The sequence below is a fragment of the Ambystoma mexicanum genome, chromosome 13, assembly GCF_040938575.1.
Source record: "Ambystoma mexicanum isolate Mex_15411 chromosome 13, UKY_AmexF1_1, whole genome shotgun sequence".
Taxonomy (NCBI): Eukaryota; Metazoa; Chordata; class Amphibia; order Caudata; family Ambystomatidae; genus Ambystoma; species Ambystoma mexicanum.
This window is the reverse complement of record NC_090938.1, coordinates 127,237,953-127,263,099: the sequence shown is the minus strand read 5'-3', so window position 1 is coordinate 127,263,099 and position 25,147 is coordinate 127,237,953. Positions and strand designations below refer to the sequence as shown.

The 25,147-nt window shown below is 46.6% G+C and overlaps 1 protein-coding gene across 2 annotated transcripts in view; it reads left to right on the top strand.

Annotated features, from left to right (window-relative positions):
* MAPK14 (mitogen-activated protein kinase 14) overlaps positions 1-25,147 on the top strand; it is a 376,319-nt gene that overhangs the window by 213,319 nt on the left and 137,853 nt on the right. For both annotated transcript variants that reach the window (XM_069633433.1, XM_069633434.1), the window contains exon 7: positions 15,822-15,936. In XM_069633433.1, the coding sequence (XP_069489534.1) occupies positions 15,822-15,936 (115 nt within the window). The remainder of the gene's footprint in view (positions 1-15,821; positions 15,937-25,147) is intronic.

The window sequence follows — 25,147 nt, the reverse complement described above, 5'->3', positions numbered from 1 at the left end:
GGGGGGGGGGGGACAGGGTACCAGTAGGTGGCAAACTGCCTGTGCTGCAATCCAGTACCGCATCAGGTCAGGAGCAGTGAACCCGCCTTTCTCATAGGGAAGAGTCGTGGCAACCAATTATTTGCGCACTGCCCCAGAATGCCACAGGAACTGCGCGCACAGCTTGTGTAAATCTGCAAAGTACTTCTTGCCGGGCCATATGGGGACATTCGTAAATGTGTACAACAGTTTGGGGAGCAATATCATTTTAACCAGTGACAATCTCCCCGTTAATGACAACGGGAGAGAGCGCCAGCGCGCTATCTTGGTCTCCGCCAGTTCTGCCGCGGCCAGGTAATTGTTAGCTAAGAGAGCTTCTTTGGTTAGAGACACCTGAATTCCCAGATATTTAATCCCGCCAGGGGACCAACGGAGCGGGTACTCCGTGGTAGGTTGGATCGTGGAGCCCGTGAGGGTGAAGAGTTCGGATTTGGTATAATTGATGGTGAAGCGAGAGTATGTACCAATACGTGTGATATCACGCAGAATAGGGTCAAGGTGGGGGTCTGGGTCTCTGATGAACAGCAGCACGTCGTCTTGCGTAGAGTGAAATAATTTTGGGGGTACCCTGTAGTCGTATCCCTTTGCGTAAGTGGCACTCCCTGATAAAGTCCGCCATAGGCTAAATGGCCAGTCCAAACAGGATAGGGGAGAACGGGCATCCCTGGCGGGTGCCTCTGAAGAGAGGGAACAAGGCAGATGTTTGAGAATTGACACAGACCCTGGCAACCGGGGAGGTGTACAGCAGTCGGATGTATGCTATCATCCTAGGCCCGATGCCCATGGTCTCCAGGACCAACCACATGTACTTCCAGGACACCATATCAAAGGCCTTCTGGGCATCTAGGGTGACCGCGACTGCACTTACATCTTTATTGATTCGTGCCCTAACGTTAAGAAGCCTCCTGATATTATGTGACGTGGATCTCCCGGGCATGAAACCAGACTGGTCGTCGTGCACCATGTATGGCATCACAGGTAAGAAGCAGTTAATAAATTACCTTGGCAAACATTTTTGTATCCAAGTTCATAAGTGAAAGGGGCCGGTACGATCCACAGTCATCGCTAGGCTTACCAGGCTTGAGCAGGACCGTAATAACGGCCTCGCGTAATGTCGGGGGGGAGGGATCCCAACCGGAGAGACTCATTCCGCACCCTGAGCAGTTCGGGGGCCAGTATAGCCACATGCTCCTGATAGAATTCCGCCGTTAGCCCATCGGGGCCCGGCGTCTTACCTTTTGGGAGACCAGAGATAGCCTCTACTATTTCATCCAATGTAACGGGGGGAGTCTAATTGGTCTCTCGTCGCTGGGGAGACGATAGTGGTGGGAATCTGTTCCAGGAGCTCCCGCATCTGAGAGTCACTGTGTTGGGGGGGCTGAGAGTATAGTTCAGAGTAGAAGCCTATGAAGACCTCGAGGATATGTTGATCGGACCACTGTGTCGTCCCCTGACTGTCCTTAACACAGGTAATTTGGGATTTGCCCCACTCCCCCCCTCGCCAGAGCGGCCAGCGTTTTGCCAGGTCTGTCACCCTCGTTGTATCTCTGTGCCGCCTGTGGGCGGCTGAAGTACTGGACTTCCCTATTAGCCTGCTCATTGAAGGTCTTGAGCTCCTCACTGATCTGGGATAGGACACCAGGGTCAACAGAGGCCGGGTGGGCTCGCTCCAGGTCCCGTAGTTTGGTCTCAGTGTGGGACAGGGCGGCTCTTATGGTTTTGAGGACTCCCGACTCCCTAGAGATGGACCACCCCTGATGAAGGCTTTGAAGGCATCCCAGCGGACCCCCAGGGTGGTGGACTGTGGCGAATTGTGCTCAAAGTAGGACTAAATGTCAGCAAGGATGTCCGCTCTGAACACAATGTCCTGCATAGCAGCCGATTTGAAGCACCAAGTGTTAATGGTGGGAGCCGGTATTCCCAGTTCTAGGGCTATCGCAATCAGTGAGTGGTCAGACAGTGTGCGTGCAAGTATACGAGTTTCCACAACCCTGCCCAACATGGGGCCGGACAATAGGAACAGGTCGATCCTGGAAGAACTGTCATGCACTGATGAGTAGTAAGTGAATTCCCACATTTGCGGATGTAATGCCCTCCATGCATCGTGAATGTCGAGCGCTTGCCAGGGGTCTGGAGGCTCTGCCAGTCCTATCCATCATGGTATCAAGAATGAAGTTCATATCCCCACCCCAAATGATCTGCACCCCCACGTGCCCCAGCAATATGGATACCACCTGGTCAATAAATTTGGGAGAATCAACATTAGGCCCATAGGTATTCACCAGCAACTAGTCCCTGTTGGCAATGGCACAATGCAACACAGTGTATCTCCCCTCAGGGTCTATGTAACTCTTGTGAAGAAACAAACTTAAGTGACTTATGGATCAATGTCAACACTCCTCTGGCACGAGTGGAATGTGAGGTGAAGTATCTGTGAGGCCCCCAGGTTGGCGCTATACTCCTAGCCAGTGGGCCCGTGGAGTGTGTCTCCTGCAGGAGCAGTATTTTGCAGCCATGCCTGCTGGCATATGCCATAATCTTGCGTGTAATTGCTTAGGCCCCGCACATTCCAGGACATTATCGTTACCGGCAGTTTAATGATCTAAATAACATACACTTAAACAAAGAGCCCGTGGAGTGCATTTCTTGCATAGGTAATTCTTGCGCCCATGCCTAATGACGTGTGCCATAACCTCTAGATCCCAGACACCGTAGCTCAATCCCCGAGTGCTCCTAGACATCGCAGTTATAGGCATCTCAGAAGTCTGATATACATCCCACCACTGTTGTTGTAGTCCTGATGTGAGACTGAGCCATCTCGAATAGGGATGCCCCAGTGTAGCGTGGTCTGCCAATCCGCCTCTGCCTTTTACGTTAACATTTCTCCAATCCCCAAAAATACCCCCCCCCCCTTACTGCCCACCCCCAACTTGCAGTGTAGATCCCCCACCCCTCAATGCAGGTGCCACCATTTGGACCGACTCTCCTCAAGAAATGGAGGTCTGAGAGTGAGATCCAACAGGGATACGCCCCTTTCAATGCCCAACAGGGGCCAAAAAGCAGTGACAACCAACAAAACATAAATGTTGCAATTGCAGTAAGGTGTTCTGTTGCCGTGTGGGCGGCTCTCAGAATATCATGCAGGACAGCGAGGGCTGTCAGAGGCAGGTTCTGAGGTGGACGGATCTTATGACAGGCCCCCATAACTAGCTGGCCATTGCGGGTGAGGCAAGACAGAAGAGTTCTCTAGGGCTTGTGGCCAGTTCAACGCCCCATGGGGGCAGAGAGATCAGTGTCAGCCGCAGCCGGGTCGAGTCTCCACCCGACCGGGCGTTGAGGGAGCCTGGTTCGCTGAAATTGCAGTACGTTGTTGTCATGGACACATTCCGACTCTCGGATTCACTGGATAGGTAAGTTTCTTCCGGGTAGTGGCTCACCGGATTAACCATCGTTGGCGAGGCCCCCCGCTGGATTGGGAAGTGCAAGGTGCGCCTCAGTGAATTTCACCGCTTCGTCCGGGACAGTGAAGAAGTATAATTTGCCATTGTGTATGATTTTGAGGCGTGCTGGAAATAGGATGGCGTACAGAACATTGCGTTCTCTAAGCAGCTTCTTGGCTCCGATCAACTGGTGCCTCTCCTGCTGTACCGCAATCGAAAATGTCCGGAAAAATCCTAATAGTGTGTGATTCAAGGCGCAGGTCTCCCTTCTCACGTGACAGGCGGAGGTCTCTGTCCCGATAATTGAGAATCTTGGCTATAATGGGCCTAGGGATGTCGCCCGGCTTGGGCCTTGGTGACAGAGCTCGATGAGCACGCTCAACCGTGAAGTATGGTGACAGAGCCGGGTTACCCAGCCGGTCTTTGAGTAAGGCTTCCATAGCATCCTCCATCCGCCCTTTAAGAGCATTCTCAGGGACCCCTATAATGCGTAGGTTATTTCTGCGGGAGCGCGATGCAAGGTCGTCACACTTTGCTTTCACGTTCTTCATGTCGCGCGACAGGGATGCAACAGTGTTCTGCAATACGTGTATTTCGTCCTCATTTGCAGATATCCGATTCTCAGCGTCTGTAATTCTGGTCCCCGCCTGATCCACCCGCGTTTTTAAAGAGGCGACATTAGCGTTGATGTCATCCAGCTTCTCGTGAAAGGAGGCGACATTTTTGGCCATAGATTCCATGAGTGTGGTCAAATCAGGGTACGCGGCAGTGGGATGACAGTCAGCCTCTCGCTCCTCTTGTATGGGTGAGTCGTGACCCACCTCCCCCCTCAGGACAGCTTTGGCGAATCTATCCATGGCTCCCCCCCTTGGAGGTCCCCCTGGACTTGTTTGGCATTGCAGATTCCGCCCCAGGAACGGCGCAGACCAAAGGTGTAGTCACTGAGGAAAGGAGCGTGGCCCGTAGACCGAGGGCTAGAGGACAGATGTTGCTATTCCAACAGCAGCTTGGGAGACAGGTTCCAGTAGAGGTGGGGGCAGGATGGCCACAGCCGGAGTAGTAGCGTGGGGCTGCCCCTGGGTCCAGCAGAGGGAGGGCGGCGGCCCCTAGGGGCCAACAGTTGCAAAAGTTGTGTTGTGGGGGGGCACACCCCCGTGCAGGCGAGAAGAAGGGGTCCAACCCGCCAGTCCACGCTCCACCAGGAGCCCAGTCACTGTAGAACAGATGTAAGATGGGGGCCAGTCGTACAGTGTTCACGGGGTCCACCAGGCTGTGGATATTAGGCAGCAGGAGGGTGCAAGCTGCAGACTGTGCCCATGCAGCGGGGAACGCGGGCGTGTCAGGAGTCCCCCAAGGGAGTTTCTTGTGGCCCACACTCCAGGGCGCGCAGGCCGGGCACCACGACCCGGATCAGCAATGTGGATGGGCTCCGCGGCCCCCGGGGAGCAGCAGGACAGTGGGGCAAGCAGCAGCAGGGGGGGGCGCCACGGCCACCCCGAGCGGGACCCTTCCCCCGCACCTCACCTGAACGCCGCAGCCCCAGCGAGGCTGTAGGCCGCTGAAGACGGGGGCCCGTCCACGTGCTGCCAAAGTCCAAATCGAGCTGGAATTACGCCGGCAGCAGCCCAACAGCGAGGGGCAGCAGCCCAGCTGCGATATGATTGCACAATTCGCCGGTGAACGCAGATGCAGGCAGATGTCAGCCGGGCCCACACAGAACTCGAGGGCTAAGCAGCCATTTAGGCTGCTCCACAGCACCACCCCAGACTAAAAGTATCCTGAGGAACCTTTGCTGTTCTCCTGCTACTTAAGACTTTGAATCCACTCCGAAAACGTTTTCGTATAGTTAGGGATTGGACATTTAAAGCGTTAGTTTGCCTGAAAAATGTCTCTAGGCCGTTAAACTCTGCTGCTGTGTGATTAACCAACCTTTTTCCTTCCTAAAAGACTTAATCTTTTGCTAACTAAGTGCAATTACTGTATATCTTTGTCTTAATGCGAGTGTGCGGTAGTACCGTTAATACGGTAAAACCGTCATTGGTGTCAAACTCTGTAACAATTGTACCGCAAGCAACTGCCATTGGAGCAATGGCCTTTGAAAAGTATTAAGAATTCTTGTGTGTCGGGTAAGTGAATTAAGTATCTACCTTCCTTGTGTAAATACAATAAATGTATATTTTAATATAACATTTTACGTGTAAGTGTTTCTTTGGACTATTGTATTTTCTGGATTCAGTGTACTTAGCTATAGCTCCCATCTTCCTCCTATGATGAGCCTGACTGCTCTGCCACTCTACCAGGGTTCCTTGAGTAGTACAGACCTATACTAAGAGTTGTGGACCTGTATGCCATGGGATAGTTTTATGAAGTCTTAGCTCAAGTGGACTTTAGGAAAACTCCCCTAACAGCTCATACAAGCTATTTTCTTTCACCTGAGTTGTTTCACATAGGGCGGCTGTCCACCCTGCTCTATCAGAGTTCTGTACATTCTGTTGCTTTCTCAGCCTTAATTCAAAGTGTTTATATCTCTTCCTCAATCCCCCTTTAATAGGGTTTTTGCAGAGTTTGGTGTCCCAGGTTCCTGTCACTTTGATAGCATTTCCAGACGTTATTGACAATGTTCGTACCTTGTAACAATATGCTCTCCATTGGGTTTCTCAGGCTTCCGTAAACCCTGTCGGGTTTCCCCGTGGCTACCTTTCTCGGTAGCTACGGTCTGACGTATGTAGAGTTCAGGGACTCTGCTCCCTCATATGATCTGGTCTTTGCATTTGTTACCGGCCTACCGACTAACCACCACTCGTTAGTGTTCGTGCCACCAGATGAGACATCCGCATTTCCTTCTCTACTCCGTCTCCGACCTCGGCTCCTTGGTTGGGTAGAGCGCCAACCCACAGGCATTTGGCTAGCTGCTTGCTCGCCCTCCTTGCTGCCACTGGCTCCGCGGCCCAGCGTGGCTCCAGGATGTCAATGATGGAGAGGCTCGCCTTTTCATAACGGTTCTGTTTCTTCTGTAGGAGTTTCCTCTCTTATACACATCACAGGAATAAACCGAATGGTGTCTTTCTTCGCTGATCATGGCGTTCAGGCTGTGTTCAGCATTGCCTGTAGCCAATACATTTAAAGAAGGATCTTTGTAGAATATAGTAGTTGCAGGAGTTATGAAAGTCTTTTCCAAGTCCATATATGCAGTCAATGTGGTGGACTCAGGGTTCCACTCTGGAATGGGAGTCCTTGTCCCCAAGAGGGGAGTTGCTCCTAGTGAGATCCGAGGTGCCTGGACGCCTAGGGAGACTCTTGCATGGCAGGCTCACCTCCTTAACCTCAAAGGGGGTGGCTCCCCTTGGGGGAGAAGGGACGAATTGTGCAGATTTGTCAAATAGCCTTAGTGTGGGAATATAGGTAATCACTTACTCTCTGCACCCCAGACATTTCACCTGCACAGAGATGCTGCATTGTGTCTTTGACTTCTTCAGTGGGAGGCACAGGAATATTGTATGTCTGTAACCCGCTTATGTGCCCAGCTAGTCCACCAGAACTCCCAGTGTTACTGTTTGCACATTGAACAGCATGGGAGACAATATGGAACTTTGTCTCATTTTGAAAGGGTTGTTGGCACTATGCAGTCCCCACCCTGACCCATTAATCGGGTTAACTGGTAGGAAGGAAACAAGTTAAAATCCCTACTCCACCCTCCCCCCCCAAATCCAAAAGTGAGCCCCATGATTTGTCATTGATTATGCATTTGAGACTTCAGTTAAAACTAGTAACTGATGCTGCTGTCATCCGTATTGGTGATGGCGTGTTCCAAGGTCTCTGAAGCTGCTGTCTCAGTGCTTCATCAGTATTGGAAGCAGATGGTATAAACTCAGACTAAAGTGTAGCTGCACAAGACTCCATTCTCCTTTTTTGAAAGTGCAATTTGGATGGGTTGATAATCTACAGCTGCTGTGTCACAAATTTATTTTTGAAGTAGCTGCATTACTGGGCTCATTTTAAGTAGTCTATTAAATTCCTATCGTAGAGAAATACTTAAAATTGTAATGTTTTTGGAAACAAAGTCAGAATGCTTTTAAAAACCAAGACTAAAGGCAGTCCTAGTCACAGTCGATGGTCTTCAAACCAGCCACAATCCTCGACTTCTTCCAATGAAATCAGAAATATCTCCGGATGAATAGAACTATTAGATGTTGACTCCATCGGAGGTTACATCATTTACATATTGTGCACAAAGCTGTTTTGTAGCCAAATGGAATTAGGAAACTTTTGATATGTTGATCAAAAAGAACCTTGGCTCCACTTACCAAATATACAATTTCTATATAAATGAGAAAACTCTTTAACTTATGTTTAGCAGGAAGTGAGATCTAAAATACTCCTGCTAATCCACGGTTGAGAAAATGTGATGAGCCCTTTAAATAAAAAGTATTTTCTGTTCAAAACAAGGAAGTGGGATATACACAGTAATTTTAGTGATCCAAAACCCCAGTGAAATTGCACCTAATGTATCCCATTGTGCTATAATAATACAAGATAATTTTTGATGGCTAGGGTTATATGACATACTTCTTGCATGACAGGCTCACCTGCCTAACCTCAGAGGGAGTGGCTCACCACACTGCTTCTTGTATGAAAGGAGATTCTGAATGTTGTTAAAAAATGCAGGAGTATCCAATACCTAACGAGTTTACGCTTCCTATGTTGAGAAAGCATCACATGTCATTAAAAGCCAAAGGAGGGAATTATAGGTAGAATGGTAAGCTATATTAGGGTGGTCAAAAGGGGAATTATTACCTTTTCTAATGGTATGGGAAGTTATAGGACTTGCTAACTATGAAATTGCCAACTTTCTTCAGACCTGTGGGGCCACCGGACTTCCTGTCTGTACGACAGCCAATGTTAGATCTTTATGAAAAAGAACAAACTAGAACCATAGTGTCCATTTAAGCAGTGTGTGCAAACCCTGTATGGATAATGGAGCACACCTAAGGTAAAATGAGAATCTACGGTACTCTGTAAAATGTAGTTGGTTGTTTCTTCTAGCATAGATTGGAGATAAGAGATTGTGCTTGATGGATATATAATGTTATGGGCGATTTACTTGACTTGGGATAAAAGGATGGGGTGAGGCAAGGATGTTGTGAAGAATTGGAGGAATACATTTTTTTATGTCAGATGTTTTTTTATAAGAATGTGTTCGTTTTGCTGCTTAACATTGAATTGAAATGTCATTAGTATGTGCTTTGAAACCATTATTTAAAGTTATATAAAAAAGATTTTGAAGGTCAATAACATCCAGTGAGTTTCAGAGGTATTATGTTGACAGCAGTTGATCTTTTGAGCAGGAATATTGTAATGAAAAAGCCTTCAGCAGAGAGGGCCAAAGTCCTCCAGTGTGAGCTTTAACCAACACATATTAGAAGACTTCTTTACTCTGGATGCAAGGTATGGACTTTATTACAGCAGAAACTGAAAAGTGTCAAGTTAGAACATCTCAGTTCTGTATGTTATATTTCTGATGACTGACCTTTCTATTAATTGGTCCCGATGATTTTACTGTGTCACAGATGGCCCCACGAACACACCAACTACTGAAGAAGGTTCAAGGGTTTTTATTGACAAGTTTGAATAGGGTCTCACTAAGGGCCATTCACTTCTCATCTTTTCCATACCCTAGCCCAGGCATCCATATATCCCAAGGTGGTCACTAGAGATCTATAACCCCTGCTGTCGGGGATCTGGCTGGCTAACGGTGAGTGCATGAAGGCAATCGCCTTATCTTTTGTGCTCCCTTGGGGAATTTCTAGGTGGATTCTAAACTGGGGTCACACAAGAAGAAATTATCTCAAGAAGCTGCACCCTTCAATCACCCAGGTCTCACTTAGTATTGGCCTCTCATGCTCTTGCACTGCTTGCCATGATGTTCTATCATTCCTGGCCCTTCCTTCTACTCTCCTCACTTTTCTTCCCCATCTCTCCTTTTTTTTTATCCATTTCTCTTGCTCTCTCGGTCCCTTGGATGTTCCATCTACTACTACTCTCCTCCTCTCCTATCTACTACTACTCTGTTTTCCCCTCTACTCTATGCTCCATTCCTTCTTCCTCAATCACCCTCCTTTCACTCCCTCAATCCCCTTTCTCACTCAGCCTCACTTACTCCCCTACACTCCCATTTGGTCTCACTCGCCTGCATAATGCTCTCACTCACACACACGTACCACATACTGTCACAGGCCAATACTTCATCTTGCACATGCTCTCAAAGGTCTACCTCGATGCCTGCGTTCACCTCCTTCCTCCTCTTGGTCTCTCGCACTGCATTCTCCTCCCTTGATCTCACCTGAATAACCTACACTGCCTTGCTCCCAGGATCCCCTTTTATGCTCCTGCTCCCCCTTTCATTGGACCTGGCAACAACCTTGTCCCCCAGGCCAGTTACTAATTTGTCCCCCCCAACAACTCCTCCCACACCACTGAGGTGGTTTTGGCATGTCCGCTGGAGTTCTACAATGACGGCCCATGATAAACAGACTCGGTTTTGGTGTTAATTTGCGCGCAGTGTTCCAGTGTGGGTCCGCCGGAGGTCTGCAGTGGTTGCCCCTGAGAAATACAGTCACTCTCAAAGTTCTTAAGTGTGTTCTGGAGCTTCCTGGTTGCTGGTCTTCAGCACATACTGCTCTGTGGTCCTGATGTTCACTGTTGGTTCTCTTGCTACTGGGCTGCTGGTTCTCACCTCTGCCACAGGAATTTCTAAGCTCTGTAGTCCTAAAAGAGAGGAAAAAGAACTCTGGCCAGAACAAGTTATGGGGTGATAACAAGTGGTACTTGACATTTCCAGCCAGGCGACTGATGGAAGGGAAGGAGTCTGGGGCCTTCCCATCTCACTCATCCCACTTCTAGGCAGTACTGGCTTTGGCAAAAACCCTGGTAGGTCTCCTCCCCCAGGAGAGGTGTCCCCATCTCCCCCCTTCAGAGGGGCAGGTTGCTGACCCTGACAAAACTGGATGTCTTAAACACCATTTGGCCAAAATCGAGGTGCTTTTGAAGTTGAGAATATCAAATTCTCCAGCATTGGATCTTTCATGGATTCACATGCTCTTAAATATTCCCTGGATTCTCGAGACACACCTGTTGTAACAAACCTCTCTACCCAAACCCAACTTTTATTAAAATGGCCACACAATCCTTGGCACTCAATCTTATTGTAGATTGAATTCCAGTCTTTGAGCAAGGTAGGAAGCATGGAATTGCTAATGCAAATGTTCCGCCGCACTGTGGAAGCCAACTTTCCTTGTCTTTTTGTCAACTGGATGAGCATATTACTTGCCTATAAACCATAACAACCCCTTATTAGGCGGTTTTCAACCCTGATTCTATTCTTAAAATAAAAATAACAGGAAATAGTGGGCTAAGACATGTTACTTTCTCTGAAAGAATAAATGCTCTCTGGTTTCTTGGTTATACTTACTAGAGAACATTGAAATCAAGGCATAGTTTTGCGAGAGAAGCATCCTTAGGTGAGGGTGTTGGCCACTTGTTACTGTGAGTGTGTTAGTAACTCCTCATTGTTTTCTTTGAGTAGTGTTTGGATGACTGTAGTGTGTGACTGTACATGTGTTGGGACAGTTTTTCTACAGTCCACCCAAAGGACTTTATAAAACTATCTAGTGGGCAATACAGAGCTCCAACTCTTCGTAAGTCTGTACCACGCAAGGTAATGGTAGTGTACCAGAACATTCAGGCTTATAGGAGGGAGAGAGGGATGTAGGAAGGTACAACGAACTTGTAGCATACATATGGTCCAAAGAAACACACACTTAGTTATGTACAAATAATGGTTTATTATATATACACACAGTTAAAGAGATAAATTGATAAATTTAGTTACGTACTATCACAATAAGCAAACACAATATAAAACCAATACCATACTCCCTGTAAGTAAATCAGTGTAAAGGACATATAGAATGGCCGTATGCTTCTCAAGGTAAGTAAAACCACTGTTGTAGTAAACTTTGTAGGTACTTTTTTTGAATAGTAGAAACAATTCAAAGGTAAGTATTGACTTGCTTTTCTTTAGAATTACAGTATGTAATTCAAAGGTAATGATTTTGTAGTAAGCTATGCAACTTACTCTACTTCAGGAATATTAGTTATACTACGACCATCAGCAAGTAATTACTTGGCAACACATGTAACTTATTCTTTTTCAGGAATAATACAGTGACCCTACCAACAATAGCAAGCAAGTACTTTGTAGTTACTTTGTACAATAGCGATATAATGCAAAGGTAAGTATTAACATTGTAACACTGTGTTTCAGGTCCCCGTGATAGAAACAATCTCAACGCAAGGTAAGTTACTTAGCAATCTTTTCACATAGCCTAGGCCTTAAGAGCCCATCCCTATCTAGTTCTGAGTCTTTCAGGGTGAGATTGGATGTCTAAAAGGCAGGCACATGCTGTGGGAAAGGCAAGAGTTCCTGTGGGAATCTTCTGGAGCAGTTAAGTAACAGGTCTTGTGTGTAAAAGGGTTCAGGGACTTCATAGAAGGCTCCCTGCCTGCATTCCAGCATTGGACCTGGGCGAATGTGAATGGGTGAATTCCAAACTACACAAATTACCCTGCTAGCCACACAGGAGCGACCGAATGACTTTAGATAAGTATTACCTCAAGTCCCACAGTACCTTAGGCGGGATGAAGAAGATGAAGCTGGAATCCTTCACAATGTTGCAGCTACAGACCCGGTCTCTTATTCCTTGGTCGTGGTGAAGAATGGAGGGACTGGATGGGATTTCACAACAGCAGTCGAGAGAGGAGACTTCCAGCAAAGGATTCTTCATGCTGAGAGAAACCTGAAGGTGTCTCGCCCGCTAGTCCCAGAGGGTCTGTCATGGAGGTGGCCAGGACATGGCCATTGTTTTTGGATCCAGTTCCTGGGGGTGGACCAGTGCGGGAGATCACCTGGGTGAGGGGTCTTCGATGAGTGGGACACTGAATGGCGAGACGCAGTATCCCCTTCCCTGTAACACCTATACCCCATCCTACCAGGTAGGATACTTAGGAACTAAACCCCTTCCCTTTCACAACACAAACACTTTCTCACTGACACCTCGCTATGAGGGAAAGCAGACTAACACCCGAGCCGTATACCTGACATGTCACAATACAATGGTCAGGCAAGGTCAGGCAATTACTGACCATCACGCACACCTAACATCCATTACACTTCCCCACTCGGATAAAAGGTGGAGAACGAGAGAATACTCTGAGTGAGGCAAAGCACACAAGGAAACAGCAGTTCCAAGATGGCAGTTTAACATGATAAGAAAGACGACGAAACAGAAGGTGATCGCAATGGGGGAATGGCCCTTGACCTTTTTGACAAGGAACCGTTGCTTTCACGAAACCTTGAGGATACAAAGTGTAAGACCCGGAAACCAGGCTGAAGAACCCTGCATTGTGTGTCGGAGATAACCGGGGCCCTCCCGCGTCGATAATCAAGGCGGGGAGAATTGCCTGCTGCTGTGGTACTGTCCTTGGCTCCTACAACAAAGCAGCACCAGTGAATCAACACAGCCAGTGCGTTGAGGGAGACCAATACCAGACCAGACTGTGTTGAAGCCAAGGTTGCAAGCGGCAACATGAAGTGTATGAAACGCATGTAATAACCAAGGTGAGTAAAATTGAACAACAGATGAGTGATTGAACTTTGAAACCAAGATACGATACCTTTGACAGAGTGGCCGGACAACGCGTGCATGCTCATTCGAAGGTCTCTGTAAGGAATCCAACTGAGAGTTGACAAAGGTGCAAAAGTGGCAAAGAACTGTGCATCAAAGTGGTCCTGCGGCGGGTCATGCAAAATCATGTGCACAATCGAAAGTCTTCGATGTTGATACTGCCAAGAATGTTGATGACAAAGTAGATAAAGTTGGTCCAAGCCCGAATGAGGGAGATTAATTGAAAGCTTTGGGTTAAAGCAAGTTTGTGTTACAGTGAATTGAATTGATCTGAGCCCGACGGAGGGAGACAGATTGAACATTGTGTTAAAACGGATCTGAGCCTGGCTGAGCAGGATCTGGGGTGAACCGTGAACACCCGAGAAATTGGATACATGAAAATCCCACGAGCATCGTGTTAAAGGGGATCTTAGCCTGGCTGAGGGGGACCTGAGGTGAATAGTGAATCAAAGAAATTGAGTGTGTGTGAAATCCTGAGAGGAAAATAATGTATTTGTCGCATCAGCCCCTCTCAAAGAAGAGACTTTGAAAGGCAAAGAGACTTGGGCACGGAAGGCCCTGATGCTAATGTTTGAACTGCACCCTAGTGCTAGAGAAGCCAGAGACTGTGCTAAGCCCGAGTGTGCCGCATTGTCCCATGCTGAAAATGTGGGGAAGGGAGGCCAGCAGCCTGAATATCCTGACATATAAATTCTTGAACACTTTTTGTTTTTAACATTACATTGTTTCTTACCCTATTTGTATTTAGAGGTAAGGATTGACAATAGATTTTTTAGTATAGGCCCTTTTGTTTTGACAAGACGCCACTAGGACTGCATTGTTATTATTTGATGGTTGTAGCTTGCTCTCATCTTTAGATTTAGGATCAGATGGACGTTTTTCAAACCCTTTTTGAAGTTCAATGAACACCCTTGAACTGTGGTCACTTGTGTTTTTCTTACTGTTGATACCATGTCTTCCTTACAATACTCCAACGCAGATCTGTGGATTTGGTGTCTTTTCAGAGACACCACTGAAGAACGATTCTCGTCCGATTGATTCGCATAGCTTGCTTGGTCCTGCACTCTGATGAGGTGCTTTGAGGAGTGGAATCTTGCTTCTGGAGGTCCAGCAGGAATCGGACAAAGTTTCAGGAAGATTCGTTCTTTGGAAGACGATGCACTGCAGGATGGTTGCAAGTCCCAGGGTATTGGCGATTTGCAGCCCATGAAGGTCGCAGTACGTCGTTGGATGGCTCAAAGTGCAGGTTGTCTTGGGACTGAATATGCCCACTAGTTCACAGGAGGGAGTTGTCATTTTCAGAGCTTCCCTGTCGATTCGAAAACAGGGTCAGGACAGCAGCGGTCACTTCAGCAAGCTTCACCGTTTACTAATAGGGGTTGCAGGCATCTCTGGTCGTCTTCATCTTTGGTTCTTCTGTTCAGTGGTCGCCTTGTCTTCAGCTTCAGGATCCAAGCCATTTTTCCAGGAACCCAGCCAATCGGCACTCAGGCTACATTCATACGTTCGGGGTGGCTGTTGTTAAGGACAGCCAGCCTCCCAGTTGAAACTGGTTCCAGGCAGGAATTCCGAAGACAAAGGACTGCTGAGTCCCTCATTTCCTGTCTTCACAGACTCTCTGGAGCCTTGGTGGGCTTCCTGAGGGATTCCCACAAAACAAAGGTCACACCAGGACCGCCCCCACCCAGGACGACAGAAGGACCAAGAAAGGACAAGCACACAAGAAATGGCAAAAAAGGAATACAGTCACCATTTTGAGTCAATGGTGGCCCTTGTGTGTGTTACATGGGCTGTGAACACAGCTTGCAGGTAGGAATCACACAAAGGTCGGTAGAACATGTCCACTGCCACCAGCCATTCAGGTATGCTTGTCATTGTAACAGAAATGTTACAGGAGCAGTGAGAAAGGGGGATACTATATAACCCCTGAGCACTCCACATAAAATGGGGGGTTTGAGGGGAGTGCTGATCTCACAATAGAAAATGTAGCAATGATAAAAAGTATTCCTCTACCCTTGGGAACATGTTTTCCCAAAAGGAAAATGAAAGAAAATACAAGGGAAGCCCAAAGGGCTCCCAGAGCACTGCACAAAAGGTTCTATGTGCTAAAAAAGTAAATCACAGATGCTTTTGAAACTATGGAGGAGACCATGTCTTCCTAAAATAAAGTACACAAGTCATGAATAAGGGTTCCCATAGACTGAACAAAAGAATGAGTACGTGGGGGGAAAAGGCTTCCATTCACTCAGGGGACTGATAAAAAAAAAAGAAATCCATCTCACAGGTGAAGGAGATTTGGTTTAGAAATTGAAAATATACCTAAAACCATGGGAGAGGGTTTCAATGTCATTGAAGTTAGTTAGCTGTGTATAGATGGGGAAAGCTTTTGTGATCCTATTGCTTGAAATCTTGGGGCTAAACGCAGGTGTTTGTATTTAGGTGGGAGGGCATTTAGCTCTGTGTAGTGGTGCTGAGAAGTGGAGATGTCTATGCTAGGTAATGGGGCAGTAACCATGGATGACACTAGTGTCACTGGGATGCAGAGTTCAGTTCTGTGATTTGTTCATGCATTCCAGACTTGCTTCTTTCTACTTTGCAGATCCTGGACTTTGGCCTTGCTCGGCACACAGATGATGAGATGACGGGATATGTGGCAACTCGATGGTACAGGGCGCCAGAGATCATGCTAAACTGGATGCATTACAATCAGACAGGTAACACCACACATATGTATGCTTGCTCACACACAACCGTTCCCCTACCCCACCCATACGCTGCAGTCCTGCCCCTTATCAGGAGGTTTGCAAATTGTGACCCAAATGTACCCCTCCTCCCTACACACCTGCTACATATTACTTACTATGGCAATTTTGTACAACCCCTTGTTGAGGACTGTACAACCACTAATGCTGAGGGGTGGTAACACGCCCAACCAAACTAGGAAGCCACACCACTCTTAAAGTTGAGATAACCGGGCAGAGTGACGCGATTTTACTTACAAGAAGGGGTAGTAGGCTGCAACTAAGGTAAAATTAGTCCACACGCCCATCACATTTCTATACTAAACAAGATATACATTTATTATGTTACACATGTAGATATCGGTGCGTTCGAATAAGTACTTGAGTAATACGCACTATTGGAAGTACCCAGCATATGTATAAAGCCTATGTAACAAAAACAGTCACATCTTTTAGGACTCTCCTAATGGCTATACTTCAGTGTGGGTCCACTATCACAGATAGGTATGTAGCGAACATTGGCGGCGGTGACTAGAAAAAGGGAATCATACATTTTAATTGAACAGTTAAAAGTCCCTGGTGCCTGCACAATGCATAGTGACACAACCCACACGTTCTATATTGTAGCCCATATCTGATGGTAAGCAAACCGATCTAGACAAGGGGTGGAAAGAAAACGGAACCAGACACTTTACCACACAGGAAAAATTGTAATGAAGCCCCTAAGGCCAACACTGACTTGACTTTATTTCTGGCCCTCTATGGCATAATATTTGAATAAGTCAAATGCACCCATCACAATTAAAAAATGTAGCTAGATGGTGGAAAACCATTCTTACACACAGCCAGAGGAGTCCACAAAATTAGTATGGATTTTTTAAACAATTAACAGCAAAATTCACTTCCTGAAATACACAATGGCAGAACTTAAAAAATGCATTTTTACCCCAATGGCTACCAAAAAGGTATGATTTGCTGCAAATGAGGTAAAATGTATTACATCAAGAATCGAAGTAACCCAGCGATAATCATGATGGCTTACAGCTCCTCACTGACTTTGGCCTACACCAGGCTGTGGCTTGTACAGTAGGGATAGTGGGGGGAATTGACATCTTCCATTGCCTATAGAGAATGTCTATATTCATATTCCCCTTTTACATAATTTCCCTAGCTGCCCTTTTTTCCAAATATGGAAAATGCACCTTTTAAATGTTACCTTTCCTGCAATAGTAAATGTCAGTGAAAGGACACTCACAGCCTGTGCAACCACTGCCTTTCCAGGGATCACTGGGAAAAGCACTGCTCTGACGTGCAAGTTCTTTTGTCCTATGACATTGAAAGACAGACTCAATAAGCGGTGGGTGGCAAACCGAAGCTTTATCGGACAGCCCCACCAGCGCGGAGGAGTCTGAGCAAGAACAGACCGGCTGCGGCGCACAAAGTGACACCAAAGACATAATGGGATCAGTGGATTCCCACGTGCCAATCCTCTGCTCCGAAGAGCAGGCCCTCTGCCTTGCTGTAGAGGCCACACCCTGTGACAAAGGTACCCACAAACCTAAGCAAATAGGGGTCACAAACATCTTAAACTCACAGCCAGACTTTGACCAACCCATTGAAACAAGGCACATGGTAGAGGCACATCTGGTGTTTCTAGCTTGACGCGTCTTAAGTTGGCTGGGGCCACGTTTGGCGAAAGACTTAAAAAGCAAACCGACACCGCACGCCCACTTCCACGCCCACTTCCACATATAAAAAAATCAGTGATTACAGTTTCCTCAAGGCCGATTTCCAAATAGGTGCCGAAACAACTGTCCAGACGGTTGAAAGAGTCCAGTAGAGTAGAGACTCACAAAATACTGTCAAGAGTCACGCAAACAGCCGACAAAACAGTCAGATACTTTTTCAAAAGACACACAGTATACTTCAGCTACGTCCCCCTTATTTGAAGCGTTGCATAGGGATCCCATTCCTAATGATCCTGAAGCAATTGCTTTTCCATTAAAGGATATGCCTAGATCAGGTGTGCGGACAAAAGATCATTATGAAGAGATAATGGACAAGGTTTCTTCTTTTGTACATTTGTTTAGAATATTACCCAATTAAACAAAAGTACATTGACATGGGTGAGGATCAACCACCAACGCAATTGCCTAGACTAGATGGGGAGCCCTCTTCACAATCTCATAATATAGTTCCTATTGAAGAAGATGATTGAGATGTGTTTGATGATCAGGAGACTTTATATGATGAGCCCACTGACGATCCTGATGACGACCGAGATAATTATCTTTTACCATCGCCTGATGTTGACCAGTCGTTAACTCCCCTATAGACGACCAGATTCTCTATAATGACCTACTTAAGAAAGCCGCCCACCATTTCAAAATACAAACTCATGAGTCCGTTGAGGATACACATTTTGTCAGTGACATCCTTAATGATAAAAGGTCTGTGGGACAATGTATTCCTAGGTTACAGTCTATAACCAAACATGTACAACCTCCAACCTTCTTTAATCACCCCTTAACTTACTAGAGCAGTAAATCCACATATTGAAAAAACGTTTAAACCTGCTCCTACTCCCCCTTTATACATAAGGGGCCGCCACAAACCTGATTCCTGATGGTAACAACCCCATGAAAACAGGTCGGAACACCACTAGCGTCAGCTGTAGCACCCCCTGATAAAGAAAGCAAAAAGCTGTAAGCAAAAAGATGTAAGTAAAAAGTCTCTACTTCTGCGGCATACCAGGTTGAAATTGCTAGTAATACTCTGTTAGCAAGCTGTAGTAGAGCAAAATGCAATATTGTCCAGGAACAACTAGACTCTCTTTCTGAACTCTTTCGCTCTCAGATCCTAAAAATTGTATCAGAAGGCAAACAAGTTGCCAACAACATTATTAAAGAATAATTCAGATGCTGCGGAAACAGCAGGAAGGATAGTGGCACACGGCATGCTGCTAAAATGACAGTTTTGGCTTCGTAATTCTGGCTTCAAGCTGGAAACCCCAGCCACTCTCATTAACATGCCCATAGAGAGCAATGTATTATTTGGAAGTGTGACGAATCTCTAAACATCGTCACTGCTTTTGGGAGCCCCTTCCCATGAGATCAGGGAGGAGAGACCGCTAGCTTAGAGTCCCCCTGGGTCTGGTAGTCGGAGGGAGGACCCCCCTGAGAATAGTGACGAGCCTGGGGGAACGCAGTAGCCCTTTAATCTCTCCACCTCTCCTTTTCAAACTTCCCTTACCACACTAGCCACATGCATTTTTCTCTATCCCAAGTAGGGGCCACTGGGAAGAGGCCTAGAGCACGGAGAATCATTGAGGCAAACTAACGTACTCCCTCTAGTCTCTCTAATGATCCGATTGGCTAGCTGTCATTCAAAACATGAGAGGGAAGCAAACAATGGCGTCTTCATCTCGGCATGGACCGAGAGCTCAGCAGGCTACGCACAGAAGGGCACATCAGAGAAGCAGACGGTGTCCGGAAGAGAAGCGCAGCCGCGAGAGACCTGCGAAGCAGGAAACACACCGGAGAAGAGGAGTTGCACTCACCGGTAACCAAGGGTGCTGGACTTGGAGAAACCCATGCCGAACCCGGTGTTAGGTAAGATTGTATGCAGTACCCTTTGGGTGCACTACAACAACTCTGACCTCCTGGCAATCGGAACACAACCTTTGGTATAAGTGTGTACTACCCAGGTTGGTAGCGTGTTGATCAGCCAGGCTTATCTCAAGAGGGGTCAATGAGAGCTGTAGGGGAGTTACACAGAGATTCACAGTGGCAAGTATTCAAATAAACTCTTACACACAAGGTTTCTTGATTAAACAATTATTAATTTATTTAACAGTCAGTTAGGATAAGCCTTTTTCAGAAGGGCAATCTAAAACAACACACAAATATACTTAAAATACACACTCTTAGTTTTTAAATCAGCAAATGGCCATTTGGGATGGCATACGGACACATCCTACACCCTCAGGTAACTTCAATAGTTTATGTATCACTGTTGCATTTAGAATATTCTTGAGAGGAGTGTTAAAGAGAAGAGAGTTCAGTATAAAACAAGTATTCACACAGTTATTCTTAAGCAGGCAGGTACTTTCAAACTAACCCCCCAATGCAAAGTCGGCTAACCCCTTTCGTGAATGGAAGGCAAAACACACAAGCAGAAGACAGAAGAGTCATTCAGGGAGTCAGGCCAGCCAATGTTAAGTTAGCAAAAGTCGAGGTGAGCTGAAACACTTCTTGCAGGTAAGTAGAAAGTCTTTCACAGTATTTAAAAAGTCTTGGTAGAATAGAAGAAATCAAAGTAGGGCCACAAGCTGATTAGGCTGTGAGGTAGAGAAGCTGCAAGCAACTCTACAGTTGCAACTAAGACACGTCTCCAATGAGGATAAGTGAGGTTACATGACAAGAGGTAAGTTCTCTTAGACTGTACCGTACCTTTAGGTTGAAGAAAAGTGCAGCAGCTGGCTGCTGTTCCTGTGCAGCTCTGCAGATCCTGCTGTTCCTGGGCCTCAGTCGTGGGGACAAGAGGCAGGTCGTCTGGGGACTCCTGCACTGCAATGGGACGGTCACCGACCGCAACCGGCAATCTTCAAACAAGTGGCACTTCGGTGTTTCAGCTCCTCGCATCTACCACAAATATCAACACCGTAGTTCCTGGCTGTCGAGATGGGCTTTCCTTGCATCTGGGGTCCCGCACTCTGTTGAGTGGGCTCGGGCTCCATCAGTCCTGCTTCCTGGGAGTCCGGAGGATCTTCCTGGAGCGCTTAGCCATCTTAAAAGCAACACACACGATCTGGTGTTCCTCTCCCTGGCTTTCGGTTCCAGCAGCAACTGCAGTGGCATTTCAACCACCTCCAATAGGATGTCCAGGTGGCTTACTTTGGAGTTGATTGGTCCCACCAACTCAAAGGGAGAAGTCGTCCTTGCAGGGGCTTCTGTCGATACGAATTTGGAGCTTCAGCACAGCAGCAGGGCTTTACCGGGCAAACCAACGGTCCAGGAGTTGCAGCAGACGTCTCTTCCAAGTTCGTCTTCGGATTCCTTTGTCCAGTGGTCGACTGTGCCTTCCAAGGCAAAAAGCCTAGCCTTTTATGAAGGTTTCTCCCATTCATTCCAGCCTAGCTGTCAGTCACCCATCAGGGTGGCTGTCCTTGCCGGATAGCCAGAGGCCAATCACCTGTGAGTGCATTCCTGTCTCCTAGGAGACTAAGCACAGGGAATTTAGGGCACCTCCCTCGCGGGCTTCATTTGTGAATCCCGACAAAGGCAAAACGAACAAAGGGACCAAACCTGGTTTGGCGCGCAGAGTAAATCTCAAGAAGGACCTTTCCACAAAGAAATGGTGAAAAAGGAGACCGGGGCCATTTTGACGAAAATGTTGCCCTTGGGTGCTTTACTGCAGCTGCGAACGCAGCACGCAGTAAATGCACACCACGGGAGTTAGAAGTAAACCACTGCCACCAGCCATTCATTCGAGGAAAGGGTAACATAAAATTGTTACATGAGCAGCTAGACAAAGGGGATACTAAGTAACCCCTTCAGCAACCTATTGTAAGATAGTGTGTGCTGGGTCTAGAAAGTTACAAATGTAAGTGGAGCCAATTTCACTCCACTGCTCTTGGAAACAGTAGTTTTATCCAAGAGAAGGTATTTAAACCTTGAGGAAATCTAAAGACTTCCCTGTGCCACTGCACTGAAGGTGCTGTGTGACACAACGTAAAGGGTGATGCCTATGGAGTTTGTCAGACTCCATAACCAAAAGAAACGCACATTAAAATGCACGAGGGAGTGGGAGTGGGAGTGGGAGTGGGAAAAAAAAGGGTCTCACTCTCTCCAGATTAAAAATCCTCAAAATCTAGCAAAGTTGCTGTGGGTCTCTAAGCTAGAGAGGAATTAGCACATTTCGGAGAAATCTCACCAACGCCCGCGAACAACCGGACAAGACCCTGCAGGCACACTAGGGTGGCTAAGCCCAGGGTTGGGGAGATTGAGGGTTCATGAGGCCCAAAGAAAAGGATTTAACAACCCTTCACTGAGACACAGTAATAGGATCAGAAGTGGGTTTGGGACCCACACTGGGGAAATCTAACCAGAAGAGCAGTGAAGAGGAATATGAACTTTGTACATCCGAGTGGTATGCACAGACTTTGGAAGCAGAGTAAACTACAGCTGTGGGTCAAAGTGAAGTCAGATAAAGAGAACTGTGAGCGCAAAAACATAGAGTACCCTATTTGGCAGGAGAGTGAACCAAGAGGGTACTGAGAACAGGGTCCGGGACCCATGGCAATTCGGAGGAAGCTCTTAATCCTTTTCTTCTTTGTCGCAGTACCTGGAAGCCAGGGCTACTCACAAGGGTGTGGAACCCTCGACTCAGGTTGGAAAGAGAGTATTCAGGCTGCTCCTATTGTCACTGCTCCGAGAACCAGGTTGGCTCAACAGGGTCTGGAATCTGTTTCCTTTCAACCAAGAGAAGAGACATTTTTGTGAACCAGAAGAGACTAAAGGTGGAGGGAAACAACCCTTTGAACTTGGAGGAATTTAATTTGTTTGGAGCACCTTTTTTTTTCATTTGAACTTTGATGAAGAACTACAAAGTAGGTTTGCAAGTGACCAGCACAAAGGCGTTCTCCCTTTTCACCTTCTTTTAAGTTCAGTTGGTGAGGGATAGGTTAGGGTTTGGACACAGAATGTTGAACTTTACTTTGGACATTCTGACACAGACCGTTTCATTAGCTACGTTTGTTGAGGCAGGGAAACCCCTTTAAGAAATAGAGCTAGCTAGGATTTCCTCCAAAACCCCTGTTCTTTTGTTGTTAATAAGTCTTTACCAATCAACACACCACCCTTGTGTCCGAGTCCTACTCCTACACCCTCACATAAGGCAGTAGATGATGCTCTAATAAATGCCAAGACAGAGCATGAAACTTTAAAAACATTAAGGCAAATCTCAAATAAGCCTTCTGTTCAACGTGGGGTTTTTAGCCCTCGCCATTCCTTTCGAGGGGAAGGCTATCCACGAACATCCCAGTCCGGTTGCAGTTAGGGATCTACATCTTCTCTGTTATTCCTGATGGTCACAATCCACCCCTTTTTAATCCAGCCTTCACACAGGTTATGCGAGGAAGAGTTTGTGGTAGGGTTGCAGCCACAAGAGGCTCTGCAGCGAATCACAACAGACCAGTGGGCGATGTCAACTGTGTCCAAAGGCTACTCCATTGAGTTTCAAGAAAAACCTCTCTACCATCCGCCAAAACACAGTAAAAAATGTTGCTGGAGCATCCGCTAATTCTCAGTGCCGAAAATCTGTATCTGCTGCAAAATGGAGCAATAGAGCTGGCCTCTCCACAAGAGGTAAACCAGGGTATTTATTCAATATACGTCCTTGTACCAAAAAAAGACTTAACTAAACATGCAACCTGAAAACACATATGTCAAACTGCAAACATTTCAGATGACAACCAGAGGTAATACCTCCTTTAAAAAAAAAGGGGGGGAGACTACATGGCAACATTGGAAATGAAAGATGTATACTTTGATATTTCATTGCTGCCAGTGCACCGAAAGTACTTGCACTTCCTTCCGGATAGTGGACACGCACTTCCCAGCGTCAAGGGTATATTCAACAAGGTACCAGCAGTAGTGGCAGCACACTTATGCAGGCAATCCATCCCAGTGTACCATTATCGAGAAAAAATCCAGTCTCGTCCCCAATCAGGTAAAACAGTTCCTTGATGCACTAATTCAGACACAAGACGCCTTAGTCTTTCCTTGCAATGAAAGAGTCCAAAACATGCTGTTTCAAATTCCTCATTATGTTACCGGTCATCATATAACAGTGTGAAAGGCAGTGACCCTTCTCGGATGATGGCTTTGTGCATCTTTCTGGTGCCGTACGCAAGATTGCGCATGCATCCATTGCAAGAGTGGCTAGCGAAACAGTGGTCTCAAGCAAGCAGTCACTGGGACGATCTAGTGGTTGTTTCGCAATCTCTATTTCAAGCACTGCAGTGATGGTCAAGGGAGAATATGCTAAAAAGAAAACCCTTTCTCAACCCTGCAGTAGAAGCCACTCTAGCAACAGACACATTGCTTTCAGGGTGTGGAGCACAATATCTCCATCAAACTGCGCACAGCATGTGAACACAATCGATGTCGAAGTATATCAACCTTCTAAAATTACTGGCGGTTCTCAAAGGCCCAATAGCGTTTCAACATCAGTTGGTGGGGAAAACGGTTCTGGTCCTCACAGACAGCACCACAGCCATGTTTTGCATGAACAAACAAGGCAGGAAACAATCATTAAGTCTGTCCAAACTAGCCCAAAGAATGTGTAACTGGTCCCTCAACCAAAACATATTCCTCCCGTCACAACATGTTCCAGAGGAACACAAATGTCTAGTAGACTGGTTAAGCACAAACATACAGCTTCCTTCAGAGCATGAGTGGCAGCTACACAGAGACATTTTAAGCAGTGTCTTCAAAGAATGGGGGCGACCAGATATATATCTCTTTGCAACACAAAAGAATGCACAATGCCACGATGAAGCATCCAGGTTTTCCCAGACAGGGTCCAAGGGCAATGCACTGTGGATCAGTTGGTCAGAGAGATCCACCCCCCCCATACCCCTTCCCGGTCCTCCCAACGTCACTGCTCAACAAGATAATACACAAAATGCACCAGGAGTGTCTCCCAATGATCCTGATAGCTCCAATGTGGGCCCACCAAACTTGGTTCTCAAAACTGCTCCAAATTTCACTTTGCCCACCAGTCAAACTACCGAGCCCTTACAATATGTTATCCCAGTATCAGGGGTCAACACTCCATCGTGTCTTCAAACACTGAATTTAGCAGCTTGGCTCCTGAAGTCCTAGAGTTTGGTCACTTAAAATGACCTCAACGATGCATGAACATCTTAAGAGGCAAGTAAGCTGAACACAAGACATTGTTACTTCAACAAGTGGAAGCGCTTTGTCTTGTGGGGCAAAAGGAAAAACGTCAACCCCATTGACTGTGCACTTTCTAATATCATACTCTATCTACTGTATTTGTTGGGACTTGGATTTAGTCTTTAAATCTCTTAGTCCACCTAGCTGCACTCTCAGCATATTCCACCTCACAAAGTAACGTTTCTTGGTGGAAGGTTTATTTATTTATTTGTTTGTTTGTT